The sequence below is a fragment of the Lampetra fluviatilis genome, chromosome 57, assembly GCF_964198595.1.
Source record: "Lampetra fluviatilis chromosome 57, kcLamFluv1.1, whole genome shotgun sequence".
Taxonomy (NCBI): Eukaryota; Metazoa; Chordata; class Hyperoartia; order Petromyzontiformes; family Petromyzontidae; genus Lampetra; species Lampetra fluviatilis.
In genome coordinates, this window is record NC_136331.1 from 8,502,818 (window position 1) to 8,520,728 (window position 17,911).

Consider the following 17,911-nt stretch of genomic DNA (forward strand, 5'->3'; position numbering starts at 1 on the left):
GTGTGACAATACCCATGCCCAGTCGCAACGTCGCGGTCGTCGTCTCTCCGAGGCAGAAGGGTCATGGGTCAGGCTTACGGCACCGGCTGCCAGCCACGGTGGGGGGGGGGGGGGACGACCGTCCCTTTTGCGAGTGAACGGTGGAAAGCGGTGGAGGGAGTCGTAGACCATCGCAAGCGGCCAGCATGCCTGAAGGTTTTTTGCGTGCCCCTGTGTTGGGGTGTCCAAGGTTGCGGACACGGTGCCCCTTTGCGTTGGCGATTGTTTTTCTGTGCGCGAGGCCTGCAAGGCTGCCACGTTCTCAGGTGCTCGCGTCGAGGTAACTTGAGAACGGCGAGGCAAAGCAACAAAATAAATGCGTGTCGGTGTTTTTGGTTGTGTGCACACCGCTTTAATTGAAGAAAGACAACGGAAAAAAATGACACGTAGTCCTTTGTAGATACATACCCAGTCGGGTGATGGGTTTGTGTTTCCCAATTTCGGATTAGTACAAAACTTAAATTGTGATTTGCATACAAAGATTTGAATTCGACGTTTTATGATTGGTCCGTAAATGTGGCGTCACGACAATTCGTCACCGACTGGGCCGTTGCGTGCCGTGTTTTCCGCGCGGCGTTGCATGACGTCGTTTTAAAAGGAATCTTGAAACTCATCCCCAATACAGCGGTGCTATGAGTCTCGGGCTGTCTTGACGCAAGTTGTCTAAATTTTATTAAACGAACATCGGCAAAAAAATCATTCAAAATCAGCAGCAGCAGCAGCCCAGCCACGTGACTGCGGTAATGACACGTCGACAAATGTGCACGATGCCGCATTGACGAACCTAGAGAGCCAACCTGACCGTGATGTCAAGTGACGTTTTCTCTCTCACTGACGCAGCTCCCGTTGGATGGCACCAGACGCACAGTCCCCTTGCTTTTTTTGTTTGACAGGGCAGTGTTTTTGTGATTTAAATATTCATAAACCACGTGCGGTTTTTATTTTAGTCGACGGGAATGAAGATTCTCAAGAATGACGATGATGGCGACTCTCCACCAGGGACCACGACTCTCTACCAGAGACCACGACTTTCTATCAGAGACCACGACTCTCTACCAGTGACCACGACTCTCCACCAGAGACGGGGACTCTCCAGCAGTGAGCGAAGCGTGACTTGCTGGTGACAAACTAAACGAGTCTGAAGGCTCAGACTTTTTTAATTTGGTCGATGTATTAGAGAGTCTGGTGGACTGAGGAAGACCAACAATAGCATTTGGCTTCCTGTATATAAAAAGGTTTACGGAGTTCACCGATTGGTTGACCTGACAAAATCGGTGGGGGGTCTGTTGAATTCCTATTCCTCTCAAAGCAGCGTTTATTAGCTCGGACTTAAACATTGAATAACTGAACGTGGACCTTATTCGACGGGACGAAGAGAATGACTGGATGACACCCACAGATGTTGCCATCGACTAAGGGCCTAGGGCTGTCTCCGATTACACCTGCTGATTAAATGAACACTGGAGTAGGTAGCAGTCGGTGTCTCGAGTTGATTGGCCGTTGTTCCCCAAGCCGGCGCGCTCTGGCCCGTGCGCAGGGATGTTGGGGGTGGCGGCTGCGATGCACGCGTGGTTTGTGAATCTCTTGTGGGCGACTCTCGCGTGCGATTATTTATAGCTGCCTGGGGGCTTCGATGGGTTTCTGCCATGACCCTTTGACTGGGAAAGAGTGGGAAAACGCCCGCGCACTGCGTTCGTACCCTCGCCGCACACTGGCGCGACTTGTAAAGCTGTATAGATCTCCAATGTGCGTTTTTTGGGTGCCCGACGTTTCGCTCCAACCCCCGCTGGAGCTTCTTCGGCAACTGAACTCGGTTTTTCGTGTCGAGCTGAATTCAGGGTTTGAGTTTCTCCAAGCCGTGGTTTTTAAGTTTTGTTTTCGTTCTTTGTTGAGGTTTTGTTACTTGCGTTGTGCAGCCCCCGAGACGCGCACTGCTTCATTCGCTTCCCCAAGGAAGTTCCCGCGGTACCCCGAGCGAAACGTTGGATATTGCGCCGAACAGCACACGGTGCGACCCGAAAACACGCGTCGGGAGAGCTTTCAAACCATTGCACGTGGGCGACTAACGTCAACTCAAAGAATATTTTTACATATACAAGTACAATCGGCTGCGCCCACCGTCTTCACGTTTGGTCGAGTGGCTAAACTGAAAGTTCCACCACTGATTTTTGCAGCCTGCACAGACTTTTGAGCCATAGATGCTCTGACCACTCTGAATGCCTTCAGAACCTCGGTGCACACGATCAAGTCTAAAGGCCAGTGCACAAAGGTGAGTCTGTATCGTTCTCTCGAAGGTGATCAGCTATTTTTGTACCCATTTGATTCGCACACATACGAATGAGTAAATCTTATAAACGGGTTGTATTGTAATGATAATAATTATGCTTTAATAAATACGTTTGAAATCGCTTGCTGCGTGTCCTGGCGTTCATTTCACCGTGCAGGTGAGCGGTGCCTCGGTGTGTCTGCCGTCTCGTTCTGACGATGCACGGATGGCAATTGCTTAGCGTGCCCATGCTTGTGTCATGGTGGTATTGAGACGTGTACGCACACCAGCTCCGGCCAACTCCCATTACTTACCTGTACGGGGCGATCGTGATATTCCTAGCGGGGCCCCTCCCGGGGGGAGGGGGCTGTGGGGTGTCCTGGGATCCCACAGAGCCCCGCCCCTCGGTGGGGAGTTTGTATAAAAGGTGGGAGCCCGAGAGAGTTGGGCAGGACTGAGAAGCCGAAGCCAGAAGAACCAGCTGAAGACTGAAGTCCAGCTAGCTAGTCCCTGGGACTCCTCTGACCCGCTGCCCTAGTCAGGGCCGGGCAGAGCAAGCCAGTGGTGCGACCCCACGCATTTTCCATGTGCTAACCTCCTCTTGATATGCAAATTATTTTGTCAAGGCGCTCTTCTTCCCCCCCCCTCCAACCCAGCTTAAATATACGCTCCAAGCTTGGTGGTGTTTCATTCTTCACCTGAGGACGGCTACTTGCGTTGTGGCCGAAACGTCGTGAGAATTATTTTATTATGTTTTATTTTTATTATTTTATTCCCTTCTACGTGACTTTACCGAAAGAGCCAAGAAGATGAATCGCCATCTGTTTGCATCTGTATGGGGATAAAGTGTTTCCCCCTCGCGTGCGCAGGGGTTTCTCTGGGTTTTCCGGTTTCCTCCCACTGGTATAATAAACGTACATTGGCTTAAAACATCTTTTAATTAACACACACATGCAAGACCCTCCTGAAAGAGACACATGCCTCAATTTGGCGTTGCTGAATAAATAAGTAAATTATAATATTTATTTACATTCAGCAGGGGTTTTCCGCGATTTTATTCCTCTTAACCGCAGGGCAAACATTTGTGTATAATTTGAGGGTTTTTTGCAGATCCAACAGCTGCTGCGGGTAATAGGGCTGCAGAGAAGGGGAGTTCTGTATTATTTATGTCAATAAGTGGTGATGGCATATCTGCTTAAATCACTCCATGAGATCTCCGAGTAAAATATGTTATTTTGTTTTACGATCTGTTTTGTATAGATATGTGTGATGCAGCCCTTTGGTTTGCGAGCGCTTATTGCACCAATTTGTGGTTGTGAGATGTTAACTCCATCGCCTGGTACGCAGGAGGTCGTGGGTTCGATCCCGACCCTGACGCCTGCTGAATATTTGGAGTCTGCGTCTCTCTCATCATCATCATCATCACGGTGGGTAGGAGATGTTAATTCCCTCGCCTGGTATACAGGAGGTTGTGGGTTGGATCCCCGACCCTGACGTCTTTATATTTGGAGTTTGCGTGTTCTCCCTATGGTCGTGTGGATTTGTCTCCGCGTCTCTCCGGTTTCCTCCTCCACATTTAGAAAAACGTCCGTTTAGACTTTAGAGTATTTGGCTGCTGCTATACATTCCCACATGACGAGCCACTTCGTTGAGCTATAATTTGTGATGACCAGGTCGCTTCTTTAACTGGAATTGCTCAGTGGGCATTACCTGGTAAAAATAGAAAGTTTAGTTTTAGTATAAATCTGCATGAGGTCATTGGCGAAGGAGATTGGTCTCCACACTCGCAAGATTCACAACATTGTATAATTTTCACCAGGCCTCGTGGTGGAATGTGCAGACTCCAACTGCGACCCACACACTCGTCTCTCTGGCCTCTCTCTGTATGTGCTGTGAAAAAAGAGGCCATTCGTCCGACACGTCGCCTATCATATATGGTTCTATCTCATTATTGTAACAATAACAAACCTGTCAACCCCTTATTAGTGCCCGACCTTATTAACAGACCAATTCAGAGCTTATTGGTCAACCGGTGCCCCTTATACATCTCAACGTTCATCCCACAAAGCCCCATCGCAAGGGAGAAACACAAACACATAGACACAACATCTTGTTGTTGTTGTTGCTGCCCGTATTGAAACGGCTGTACGCCGCATGGACCTGGAAACTCAGTTTCCCTGCACAAGAACACGGAGTTGTGAACCCTGATGGGTTGACACGGCACGCAATGAAACCGACGTGTCACTCACTGATGGATAAGTCGAGATGTGTTGCTCATTAGCATAATGGGCGTGGCATGTGAGTGACGTCACCTCGCGAGTCCAGTGCACCGGCACTCGCTGGTTTTCAGGTTCGTCGTCCCGTGCGTGCTCGCATTCAATACTTAACGTGAACTTCGCCATAATTAAAGTGACGGCGGTTCTCGGCCGTCGGTGGCTGCGTGTGTGGACGTCGCAGGGAGTCGTCACGAAAGTCGGAGAGGCCCGGTTACCGTGGACGGATTGAGAGCGATTCCCGCGGGGTCCCGGGGAGACCGTCCTCTACTAGTTTCCTTGCCGGGGGAGACGCCGCACGTCCCGCCGGGACTGCCCGCGCCGAAGCGTAGGCCTCACCGACACCGATCCTGTGCGTTGATTACGTTTAAAAAAACACATTGCCGTGTTTTACTTTTACCGTCTGCTGAGTTGGTGAGAGACAAAGAGGGCTTGTTTTTGTGGGGCTGTTATTATAATGTGTTATAATGCAGAATTTCGGAGTTTCCCTGCGATAACAGCAATGCTGAGCCATGTCCCGCCTCAACGTCGCGTTCCGTTCACGACACCGATTTAAATATCGAATCCCTCAAAACGATCACTTGGCTTTTACAAACTTGCACTCTGCATTTGATGACGTTCGGTCAAGCAATCTCCACGATCCGCACGCCCTGGCAAGACCCTCAATCGGCAGTGGATTGACTCGTTTACTGCGCGACGATTAGCGCGGTTGGCAACGTACGGTGCGAAAGAAGTTCAACATACATCTGGATACTTCTCACGGAGGAATCCGATGAGCTATGAAGCTCTTTTCCCCCACAGATGTCCAGTAGATGGATACACATGTACACGTCTCGGAAACGCGACGTGATTATCACGCGTCTGTTTTCGAATCTACGTGTTTCTCTTTCTGTATCTAGTATATTTACATCATATTTATCCATTTACATCCTGTAATTGACGTTATATAATCTGCATCATGTATTGAATCGTATAATATTACGTAATATTGACTTGTCGTGATCAAGTCTGAGGTGGGGAATTGTTCTCGTTTGTGTTTTTGAAGACCACGTTTGATGATGACAAGAACCATTACTCGTATCTGTAAATGAGGAGAAATCTCATCATAACTGAGAAATCAATCTTTAAACTAAGAGAACTCTCATCACAGCAAAAACAATCAAACGTGTAAATGATAGGTAACCCCATCATAACAGAGAGATCAGATCCGTACATGATGAGAAACATCGTCATATAAGAATCATCGGTTCGAGTCAAGCAACATACCAATGTGTCTGACGACGTTTTCAGTCGGTGTGTATTAATACAGTCCCCTACCAGTACCGGCTGGGTCATGTAGCCCGCATGCCCAGCCACCGCATGCCTAAACAGCTTTTATTCGACCGGATCGAGGGGGCTAAACGGGCGCGGCACGGGCTAGAGAAGAGATGGAGTGATGTGGTACAGGAGGACGTGGAGCTGAGAGGACTTGCCGATGACTGGTACCAGCGGTGTCAAGATCGGCCTCAGTGGAGGAGGCTCGTGAAGGACGCTACTGGGCAGTTGGAGCGCCGGGTGTCTAAAGCACAGCAAGTTGGCACAGTAGGGAGCAGAGGTGGTGCATCGGCCACTCGTCTCAGTCAGTGGACCCGTGGCACCTGCTGGGTCTGCCCCGTAACCTCCTGCCGGCGGCGTTCAACACTTGACGTGGCCTCAACGTGCACCTAGCCTGGCACAAGCGTCGTGGTGACGTCACCGCCACTTAGTGGCGAATGGCGGTTGTTTTTGTACCAGCTGTGACATAGACCAGAAGAATGATAACGAACAGAGAAAAGGAAGTGAAAGCTAAACAGTGCGAGATAATTGGCGCATTAATTTTATTTACAGAGAGGCAGAAAGAGGAACTGATTAGCCAAGTACAAACCCGTGTCATCTCGTTTACCCCATGCAATACTGTACAGTATCAAATCACACATGTACTGTGAGTTTGATATAAATGCACCTGTGTACATGTAGAGCGATTTTATCCACTGCTGGATGAGAGCCTCCCACGCCGTGCGGCTCGTCGAGGTAATTTGACCATACTTCACCAGACTGGTCAGTGCGGGGTGGTTGAAAATCACTTGCATATTACCGATGTGGTTAGAACGACATCGCAGCATCTCCGCCCTACTGTGACACGACTGCAGACTAGAATCGTCTGTGAAACACGTTGCCTTCTTTATGCCCTTGCACTCGAAGAAGAGCATGAATACCACGTGGTAAACATTTTATTTGATGGCAATAAGGATAGACGTGGGAGCATAGAAGTGCATTACAGCAATGAATTTGTTTGTGCACCGACTTCTGCTGCTCACCACGTAGCCACTGCGCAACCCCCTGAAAAATGATGACATTTACCATCGGGGAAGGTACCTTCATTGGCCTGGCTTTCCCAGCTTACCCTGTCGAAAAAGCCTTCTCTTTCCCAGCAAGCATGCCCTTGGCCAAACACTCCATACACTCCTGCTCTAGTCACAGTGCCACCACGAAAGTGCTTCGTTTTTGTTGTCGCTTAAGTAGACGCCCACGTTGCATTGCCTTGCCCAGCTCGCCTGCCTACACCTGTTTGCTCTCCTTGCTCCCAGGGACCATGTCCTCGGCCACACACTCGTGCGTCATCTGCGGCGAGGTGGGGCTGTCGGCGTCCGAGGTGCAGACGCACTTATTCATCCACGCCGAGGTCTCCCCCTCGTGCCCATTCTGCTCCCTGTCGAGCATCTCCCTCGACGAGCTCCACTACCACATCGCCGTGGCGCACGCGGAGACGAGCTCTGGCGTGCCCTCACCGTTGCCGCCGCCGCCGCCGTCACCCGCCAGTCAGGAAAACGGAGCGCGAGGTGGGGCGGATGGCAGAGAGGCTGACGATGCGCTGAGTTCGGCTCGACAGCGACCGGCACCTTCACAAGGCCCCCGGAAGAGTCGCAGCCCCAGCGGCGGCCAAAAGGCAACATCCTCGCCGGATGGTGCCGACACGACTGACGGCGCTGAGCCGGTGGTCGCCGCACGAGCCGCTGACTCGACCCGTCCCCGTGGGGAGAAGTACGGCAGCTTCCCGGGCAGGCTCGGGGAATCCCGGAGTGAACGGCGGCGTTTAGACGGCGGCGTCTCTGACCGTGGCTCCAAGGAGGCGGAGGCTCCGAGTCCCTCACGTTGCAGACAAAAAGGCGTGGAGGTGCGTTGCGGTGAGATCGTGGTTCGTGTGAAATTGTTATGGAAGTTGATGGCTTTGTTATCGACTCTTTACGTGTGGCCTTTTTTGTCAACTCACTGCTTGATGAGGGCGTCGCCATGCCATGCGGCTCGTAATTATTTTGACCATACGTCACCCCACTGGTCAGTGCAGGTTGGTGAAGGCAGGAAGCATAGACGTCAGGACAAAATACAGTTCTTCAGTGATTTTTGCTGCATTGACCTCGGCTGCTCGCAACGTAACCCCGCAGCGGCCAACAACCAATTTGGCAAATTCTAAAATCACCAAATTACTCAAATCGCAGTTACACACAGCAGCAATCATTGCCACCTCCTCACTGGCCAGGTGCTGAGTCACTTTGTGCACACAGGGATAGCTGCGACTGGGGGTACTCTCTCGATTGTATGAGATGTGAAGTGGATCGCTCCGAGACACCTTGCCGTATACGGCGTTTATATAAAAAAAATTGTTATTATTTTTCGCCCGTTTTATGCACGGTGGTCACCCATTAAAACATTATCCAAGCTCAGTCCTGCTTAACTTCAAAGATCTGAAGAGCTCAAACTCATTACACGCCACAGTGGTGAGATGTTAACTACCTCGCCTGGTATACAGGAGGTCGTGGGTTCGATCCTGACCCTGACGCCTGCTGCTGTATATTTGGAGTCTGCGTGTTCTCTCTGTGGTCGCGTCGATTTTTCTCCTGGTCTTCCGGTTTTGTCCCTCCACATTTATAAACACGTATTTAAGAGTATTTGGCTGCTGTAAATTTCCACACGATAAGCCACTTCATTGGGCAATCATTTGTGGCCAGGTCGCTTCTGGAAAAGATAGTATTTTGGGTGGTCTGGTCATAAGCATGCTGCATTACCATTGGGTATTGATTTTGGCAGTTGTGTCCGTGGCTGTCGTCTCGTAGGACGTACGCGTGGAGTGCCCGTTCTGCGGGCTGAAGGAGTCGGGGGAACAGCAGATCCTGCAGCATTTGCAAAGTGTCCACGCAGATGCCTTGGACACTCCTCAGAAGGCCGCGTCACGACCGTCAAGTCAAGGTACCGGAGGTTTAAAATGCCTATGACGCCAATGGCAGTCGTAATTAATACAAGTGTGAACGTGCGACGGTCCGCACAGTAATCGCTCGCTCTCTGAGAGACGGATAGCGACTCGTAGGTGCCGGGTACCACAGACAGACAAGCAGGAAGGGCAGCCATGCGGTGAGCCGGCGCCAACAAATTGCCTAAGCTCTGCGGTCCTCTGTCTATCAAGGTGTTATCAGTCAATTAATAAGCATTTGCATGTGGGAGGAAATCGGAGCGGCTGGAGAAAACCCACACGTGCGAGGGGGAAACGCTATCCCAAACAGATGGAACGGGTGGAGTCCGCACTTTGCTGCACCGCGTTCTCGCCGGCGACCCAGGGTATGGCTCCTTCTTGACCCCCAGGGGAAGAGAGTTTGTCAACGTGTGTGTGTGCGACCCACCAACCCTCGCCTCCCCCACAGCGCTGGATCGCGGGCGCGTGTCACCACCGCCCGAGCTCACTGCTGCCGAACACATCGACTTGTCTGCAGCGATAGACCCCACCACTTCCCCCTGTGAGGAGATTTCACTTCCTATGTCTCGTGACATAGGAATCCATGACGCTGGAAAAGGAAGCCCATGGCATGATAGGGGCGGTGACGTGGACCATTGGAAGCTCGTTTTGAGCTCCCTGCCAAAGTTCGTTGTCTGAATCCGGCAGGCTTCCCCCGGTAAACGATGCGGGGTGTAGTAACCGAAAAAATACGCGTGCATCTGCCTCACGTTATAGATCCCACGACGTAGGCCATGTGTGCCGGAATCTTGGTCAAAACCTGCCAAATTTTTGATATTTCTCGCAATGCCACGTCGCAACATTGTCCTCGGAGTTAACCTTGTGCCGCACAAGGACATCTGTCACCAGGGGGTCCCTCTCAGTCAACTTAACCCCCACGATCCTTCAACAGCACGGGGAGGCCCTCCATCCAGCAGTGGATTGACAGAGGCCCGTGCAAACAGGCCGCTTATTTCCAGGGTCGGCGGAGAGTGTCTGGCGGCCGGCCATAGGGGGCGGTGCTTTCACAAGCGGGTGTGTTGCCTCTGTAGGTGGGGAGCCGAACGTGGGCAGGGTCGCGTGTCCGGTTTGCGACGCCACCCTCTGCTCGGAACGGGAGCTGCAGCTGCACGTGGAACAGCATTTCTCCGGAGGTTCGTCACCGCTTCATTGGTCAACGATTTTTAGATGCAGAATCGGTTGTCGATTCCAAAAGCTGGCGTGATAATCAATTATAATTGATCGATTTTGTAACGATCGGACCGATTGGCACGCGAGAGCGCGTGCGCATGTTTCTACATGCGTGCGTCAGTGCATGCGCGCGTATACGCCCATGTGCGACAATGCGAGCTTGTGTACGCGCATGCGTGTGGGCTTTTGCACGTGCGAACGTGTGTTTGTTTGCGCACATGCGTGTCTACACTACACCCCCAGAGGGTGCAGTGTAGCGGTTAGCGCTACGCTGCGCTACGGACCAGGCGACCAGAGTTCGATTCCCGCTCACAGCCAACACCAGTGACGATTATCTGAACCGGTCCTGGGCATGCCCTTGGTTGACTTGGCCTCAAATGAGTACCCGGTGCGATGTGTACACATCGCCACTAGGGAGACAAAGGCGGCAGGGCGTGGTACTGGCTACCCACCCCCTCGTGTTGCCATGCCAGCCTTCGCAGGTAGTCACTAACAGCACTTGCCCCCAGAGTCTGTTGCAGGCTACATGGGGGATCTTTGTCTTTGTGTAAGTGCGTGAAATGCGTGTGTAAACGTTCGTATGCACTTTTGCATGCCTGTGTGAACACGTGTGTGTGTGTGCGCTTGTGTGTGTGTGTATATGTGCGTGTGTGTTTGTGTGCGTGCATACGTCCCGGGATGCAGGCGAAGTTGGCGCACTGGAGGATGAACTGCTGGCCGAGGCGCTGCAGAACGAGGAAGTCGTGCGGCGCCAGGAGGAAGAGCGGCGAGAGAGCGAGGAGTTCCGTCGCCTGCAGGTGTGAACGAGCGCGGGCGCCAACCGCAGAGGCAGCGCAGCACAGTGGGATATGGGAAATGAAATGATCCGAAATTTTCAGGAAGTGCAATCCATCACTCAAATCACCAAACAATTCCCAATGCGCATTTTTTCTGGAGGTACAAACGAACTCCATCTGGCGACCCCAGACGCCATCATTTTGCTTTCCAAACTCAACGTTGAGCCATAAACCCGGTCCGTTGAATTCGCAAAAAGATTTGGTCAGTGAGGTGTTACTGCACCATCACTCCATTCGTGAATACGATACTGGCCGTGAAGGTCCGTGGCCCCTTCGTTCTCCCCTGGATATCTGCGAAACCTCCTGGACATCTGTGGAAAAAGAGCTTTATAGTTCATCGGATTCCTCCAGTATAAATAAATATTCTAATTCCGGTCGACCCGGCCAAAGTGGGTACGTCGACCCCGGCAGTGACAAGCCTAGCGAGGGGTGGGGGGGGCCGACGTGGGGCCGCGTGAGCGTGCTGTTGCCACCGCCGCCTCAACAACCCGCGCCGTTGTGCCCGCCCGCCGTCGCTCCACGCATCAGCGCGAGCACGGCATGGACGGGCGCGGGGGCTTTGCGCGCCAGGCCCAGCGCAGCCTGCAGAGGGACATGGAGCGCGGCGCCATCTCCCCGCTGGAGCTCCACGAGCGCCGCGCGCAGCTCCTGCAGGGCCTCGCCGACGGCCGCGACGACGGCAACACGCGCACCGCTGGTGAGGGCCCGCCCGGCAACACCGCCGACGCGAAGCATGCGGCGTCCGGCGGCGGGGTAAGCCAGACAGAGGGCGGCGGTGTAGCCCCTTCTTACCTGGTCAAATAGAACAAGGCACCGCGGTGGCTAGGAGATGTTAACTACTTCGCCTGGTGTGCAGGAGGTCGTGGGTCCGATCCCGACCCTGACGCCTGCTGCTGTATATTTGGAGTTTGCGTGTTCTCTCCATGGTCACATTTCCACATGATAAGCCACTTCATTGAGATATTTGTGGCCAGGTCACTACTGAAAAAGCTATATCGCTCAGTAGGCCTTACCTAGTAAAATATAAACAGTATAGTACTTTTCTAATCGATTCTCATGACCACGAACCATCGAATCGTCGGTATAATAATTGGTATATTTTTTACAGTTTATACGAATTATGAAACCTTTCCCGTTCCGTTTCCAATGACGTATGTGTACATGTACGTTATTGGAACGAAACCGATGACGTACGTGACATACGTGTACGTCATCAGAACGGAACTGTAAGAAAAAATAAAATAACTTTATCGGTACTAAGGCTCCCACAAGGACATGCGGAAGGGGGTGTGGCACAGTTTGGCGCCAGCTATCATGGAGTGTGGTCGTGTCGCTACATATCTCTGCGTTGAGTACGGTGTCTTCAAAAAAACAACAACGGTGCTACGCCTCTCCAAATAAAATTAACGCTGAGCCGCTCGCACGTTCCGAGATTCGGCGGTGAACGGGACACCGCCCACCCTGCAAATTGTAGTCATCTCGGAACGGGAAAGGGTTAAACGGAAATATCACGGTCGGGTTACAGGAATGAACGAGACTTGAATGATTGGGGCAGAACAAGCAAGACGGAACGACGCACGACGTTGAACACACGAGGAGGGGGGATGTTAGCCGGGAAACAATTCACCGATTTAAATGAACTCCCGACGCACGGCACTCAACACGCTTGGGGGATTCGGCATGGTGCCATCTCATTGTGCAGCTTGGAATGTATCATTAAGATAATCGATTAAATACTTCAAGCCTAGCGTTGTTAATGGGTGCACCACAGTCAACCGATTGGCAGGTCACATGGTGGGTAATGCTTGGATGCTCCCACCTCTTCCAATACGTCCATTCAGCGTGGAAGATTAGACCAAAATACCCCATTGAGAGGCTCGCAAGAGCTCCCTCCGGTGGAGCCCCTTCCACCAGCGATGACACGAGCACGCAATTGCAGGTCTGCAGCTTCATCAACCTTTTAAATCCCTCCCGAGTACAAGCGCGTGTTAAGAATCTATGCGCATGCACGAACGCCTCTGGTCCTGTGCTAGCTGAAGCCTCTCCCTCCCCCCGCCGCCCGGCACTTGACCGCACGCTCGGCGGGGATCCCAGGCCTCACGGCGGCGCTCGCACGGGCCTACGGCACGGGCGCGGCGGTGCGGGACGTGGCGCGCGTTTGGCTCGCTGCCGACACGAGCCACTACCGGGGCGATGGCGGCGACCGGGGATGGGGCTGCGGCTACAGGAACCTGCAGATGCTCATGTCGAGCCTGGCGCCACTCGACCGCTTCAGCTTCCTGGGGCTGCAAGGTACAAACGTGGGCGTCTACCCCCCCCCCACCCCGCGCGCCCTGGAAATCTGATAGTCGAATAGTTTGTTTTATTTACAGGGTGCCCATCGCTCGAGGCGCAAGATGTGGTTTTGGGGAGAGAAAAAAAACGGCGACAGAATGAAATGATGTAGGCGGTGGGGGGCGTGCTATAAGGAGTGACCGTGATCGAAGGGTAATTAGGGATCACGAGAGGGTATGGGAGGGACGGGAAGGACTGGAGGAGCCAGGGGAGGGTAGAGGAAGAGAATGGGCAATGGTGAGTCAAAGTTGGGTTGCTTCCATATAATTTGCCGTGCTATATATCGGAATTTAAGTGCAATGAATAAGGGTCATTGCCCGAAACGTCGCCTCGTATTTATTAGTCCTCTTCAGGCAATGTTTTAACAAACCTGTTGAGGTTCACGTTGTGTGTGCTTGTGCACCACTGCCAATGCAGTATCACCAAATAATCAGGTCTCATTCGACTGATTGACTTGGTCTGTGAGAATTGTTCTTCAACTTACCGGTGAGCCGAAACAATAATGGTGCGTTAACGCTTGAACGCGTGACGATGTCATTTGTTTGGCTACGTCGGGTGGTGGACGAGCTTACGACACATTTTTGTGTAATGTTTTATCGATTAACCTGGATAATTTGCAGACAGAACAGAGTTCCGCTTTATATATGCATCGTGGGTATGTACACAACTTCGTCCCACTGGGTTAAAGTTCATGCCGCCCCCTCTCTGGCCTGGTTTGGCAGGCGGCGCCCGGATGCCGGGAATCCCGCGGCTGCAGGCGCTGGTGGAGGCGGCGTGGGAGCAGGGGTTCGACCCGCAGGGGGCGTCCAACTTCGCCGGGAAGCTGCGGGGCACGCGCGCCTGGATCGGCACCACGGAGCTCTACGCCCTGCTCACCTCGCAGCGAGTGCGGTGCGTGCGGTGTGTGCGGTGTGACCAGCAAATACCGGTTACACCGTATTGTTTTGTGTCGCTATGTGAGGAAACCAATGCGGAGTAGGGGGAGAGGACATACAGACTCAACACAGAACGGCGCCCAAGTTGGGAATCGAACCCGGGCGATTCTAGCCGAGGCACGAGCAGCACCCTTGCGCCAGCTTGCCGCCCTGCCGCCTTGCTTTGCCGTGTTGATTTGGGCACCACGGTGGCGAGATGTTATCTCCCTCGCCTGGTATGCAGGAAGTCGCGAGTTCGATCCGGATCCTGATGATACTTGCTGCATATTTGGAGTTTGCATGTTCTCTCGCTCCCTGTTGTCACGTGTATTTTTCTCCGGGTCCTCCAGTTTTTCCCTCCACATCACGCTTTTAGAGTATTTGGCTGCTCTAAATGTCCACATGACGATAAGCCATTTCGTTGAGCCATCGTTTGTGATAGCCAGGTCACTTGTGAAAAAGAGCTATGTAGCTCAGTGGGCCTTACCTGCTAGAATAAAACATAGTTTATAGTTTAGTTTGACGGTCTCCCATCTGCTCCACTGGTCCCGCGTGCACAGCTGTCGTGTCGTGGACTTCCACCGCGCCACGGGGGAGGGCGGCACCCACCCGCTGCTCTTCGCGTGGGTCACGGATTACTTCCGGGGCGGGAGTCATGAGCGGGTGCCCCCGCCGGCTCAGCTCGTGGTGTCCACTCGGCTGCCTCCGCTCTACCTGCAGCATCAGGGTGAGACCTGGCGCGTAACGAACATTCGCCAGCTGGTGGTGGTCATCATCATCATCGTCGCCGCCGTCGCCACTTAATTAATTCCGCGCCACCGTCCCATGCAGTACATCTTGAGGCACGAGAGCAAAGGGCTTTTTGAGATAATTACTCACTGAGGAAGTCACTGCAGACGAAATACAATGTTCGCAAACAACGCAGTATCGACAATGTAACAAATGGGAATACAAATTTAATAACAAGCTAAACTGTGCTCGGGTCTTCTCTGCATTGCCCACTTGGTACAGTTGAAGAGGAGTCGGAGACTGGTGAAGAGCTTCTTTATTCTTTAAACCACAGCCACACTCGTTCCTAAAACCAACCCCGAACACGCGTTTAACAGCCCCTCTTAAACCCTCCATCTCCGCCCTCGTTCCCAATACACGTTCCCAATACACATCTCCATCTCGCATGCCGACGTCAGTGCCCTTTAACCCTTGACCCCCGTCTAGTGCGTGTGATTTCATGTCTGCGTGGTGCGAGTGCGTGATAGCTCGCAGATCCCCTACAGTCACCAATAATATAAGCGTTGCTGATGATGCCGTTTCTGAGGTTGTTGATATCGCTGCTATTTGTCGGTGATGTTTTTGCTCAGCATTTTCACACTGCTGTGAGTGATAGCCCTCCTTATTGTCCTTGACCTTTCTGACCTTGCTGTGCAGGTCACAGCCGCACGGTGGTGGGGCTGGAGGAGAGGCGAGATGGCACTCTGTGGCTCCTAATCTTCGACCCGGCGCACAGCGCGCAGACAACGGACCGGCTACTCCGTGCCGCCACCGGTAACACCGCCGCCGCCGCCGCTGCCACCGCAGCTCTCCGCCCGTTCCGTCGGCCCGTCGGGGCTTTGCGGCACCGCCAATACCAGGTTCTGGCGGCCGAAACGACGGAGCTCACCGACGCAGAGAGAGAGGTCAGCGCGTACGAGAGTCATGGCCACACGCACACACACCTCCCCTACAGACAAGAGGGCACGGCCTCATAGGGGAGTGGGCGGTCAGAGCGGATGCCCAGGGTGCAAAGCTAGGAGGGGTGCCAAATATGTATCCGGTATAAAACCGGATACATATTTGGCACCAAATAGGATTGTTTTCAGATCTCTGGAGGGTAACCACACATTAACAGATCTCAAGTCACTTCTGTCACTGCGAGACGCCCTTCCAAACTAGAAACGGTGTTGCCAGGTCGGAAATATTCCCCCCCAGCACCCGATTAGTGCGGCTCAGGTCCTCGCAGTGGTGGACAAATATCGCTTGTGGGCCTCGATTCCATCTCAAGCCGGAAGAAACGAGGCTCATCAGGCCGTAGGTTCCTCGCCCATTCATCTTGTGTTTTGTACGCGACATAAAAGCGTGAAACGTATATTGGGTTACCCTCCCTAAGCCGTTGCCATCTCTCAACAAATAACATCATTATCAGAGTTGTTTCTTTTTGTTTGCATTTTGACTGCTTGTGTTGTGGTTATTGCAAACATGATCCCTTGTATAAAGGTGTCAAGTTTTGTAGCAGTTGGAAGGGTAAAAACCTATTACCAGTGGACTGTTTTCAAGGGGCGATTCGTCACTCGTCGTCACAGTCCGGTCGTAAATCACTCCACCGATTTCTCTCCATTGCCCGCACCTCTCGCTGCGCACTCCCATGCCCGGCACGTACCAACTAACTTCTCTCTCTCTGTGCCATCGTTGTATTCTTTGCTCTCCGGACGCAGGCCCGTCGCACGGCTTCCCAGGTTTTCGTGACCGAGAGGATTCCCTGACGCACCGTGGTTGGGGGACCGCGTGGCGGCCCGCTCCCTGCCGCCCCTACAAGCGGGGGGGGGAACCCTCCAACCCTCCCGTCACTCGACACGGCCGAGAACGCCTTTGCCTCGCTTTGCTGCAACGAGTCCCAAAGTCGACGAGACTAAAATGACGATGTCAGGATTCAGGACGGCCGTGGCGTCCACAAATGCATTGCGGTTTGGAGATTTGCGCCTTCTGTTTGCCAAACGTGCCTGGTGCCTTGTGTACGGACAGGGTGGTCAAAACAACGTCGTCAAGTTAAGAACATTACAATGGCTCGATTCATTGCGCTGCAGGCTGGGAGATCGTCGATTGAGGTTCGGCCGCCAGGCTGATGGTGGCACGAGGTCGCGCTTTCTCACTTAACAGTGGGCCGGGTTAAGGCTGCCATCTTCCACTCAAACATCACAGTGAGAGCTGCAGATACTCACCAAGTCTGCCCAGGGATAGATCACAGTCTTTTTTAAAGCTTGCAATAAAGCGTTTTTATATTTTTGAAATGTATTTTTAAGTACGGTTGTGATTGCGCACAATGACGCCCGTGTGCCTACGCCAGGGTTCAGCCCCTCCTGTTAGTGTAGCCCCACCACGTGATACTCATACCCAGCCCTGAGATGAGGAAAATATTTAAAGTGGTGGATGATGTCATGTTCTGATGACCGAGTGAAGCTGGTGGTAAATGATCATGATTGACCTCCGATTAGCACGGTTGGCTACGTACGGTGCGAAATTTCTACGTACATACATTGTGAATGTTGTGTTGTGGGTTTACTCTCCAACACACCGGTGTGCTGTACTAGTACCGAATTGGCATGTTGTGTTTACGTGACAAACCTTACCAATTGGCTGCGTCGGGTGGTGGCGGGTTTAACGACACATTTACGCGATCTAACCCGAAAAAGCGGAATATGAACCTACATAATCGATTCTCCTTGTTTTTCCTCTCACTCACGTGGGCCTGACCTTCCTGCGCTGCTTCTAAACTCGCTCATCCTGGGCCATCATCTCCAACATCCAGTCCCGCGCATCCCCGACACACCACCTCGCTTCTTGGTCTACCTGTACCTTTACACCTTTTGATAATTAATTGACGATTATGTTTCAGCAGTTTAGGGGAATTGAGACATCCCGGCGTAGACGCTTACTTTTTCAAAAACAAATCTTTGCCGATGATGATTTGTGAATTTGGTTGGTATTTGAATTCGTGAAAGGAAGCTCGATTGCCGTACCAGCCG

At 52.5% G+C, this 17,911-nt stretch overlaps 1 protein-coding gene across 5 annotated transcripts; it reads left to right on the plus strand.

The window, feature by feature from the left end:
• The first annotated feature begins 4,604 nt into the window (after positions 1-4,604).
• ZUP1 (zinc finger containing ubiquitin peptidase 1) lies at positions 4,605-17,080 on the plus strand. 5 transcript variants are annotated; one of them, XM_078880431.1, is made up of 11 exons: positions 4,605-4,930; positions 7,185-7,771; positions 8,709-8,841; positions 9,913-10,014; positions 10,736-10,848; positions 11,416-11,584; positions 12,982-13,179; positions 13,944-14,112; positions 14,696-14,862; positions 15,561-15,808; positions 16,604-17,080. In XM_078880431.1, exons 2-11 carry the CDS (start codon positions 7,190-7,192, stop codon positions 16,649-16,651), a joined length of 1,929 nt encoding a protein of 642 aa, XP_078736557.1. In that variant the 5' UTR covers positions 4,605-4,930; positions 7,185-7,189; the 3' UTR covers positions 16,652-17,080. The 5 variants fall into 5 exon arrangements, 4 of the variants coding, with proteins under 4 accessions (XP_078736557.1, XP_078736560.1, XP_078736558.1 ...); XM_078880434.1 differs by having other exon boundaries at positions 11,458-11,584; XM_078880432.1 differs by having other exon boundaries at positions 4,605-4,906.
• The last annotated feature ends 831 nt before the right edge of the window (positions 17,081-17,911 follow it).

What these genes read in the sequence shown, in the direction of transcription:
- ZUP1 (XM_078880431.1), top strand. Translation starts at nt 7,190, where the DNA reads ATGTCCTCGGCCACACACTCGTGCGTCATCTGCGGCGAGGTGGGGCTG. An exon ending in GGAACAGCATTTCTCCGGAG is followed by an intron (nt 10,015 to 10,735) that starts GTTCGTCACCGC and finishes CCCGGGATGCAG; the next exon opens with GCGAAGTTGGCGCACTGGAG. An exon ending in CTCACCTCGCAGCGAGTGCG is followed by an intron (nt 14,113 to 14,695) that starts GTGCGTGCGGTG and finishes CCGCGTGCACAG; the next exon opens with CTGTCGTGTCGTGGACTTCC.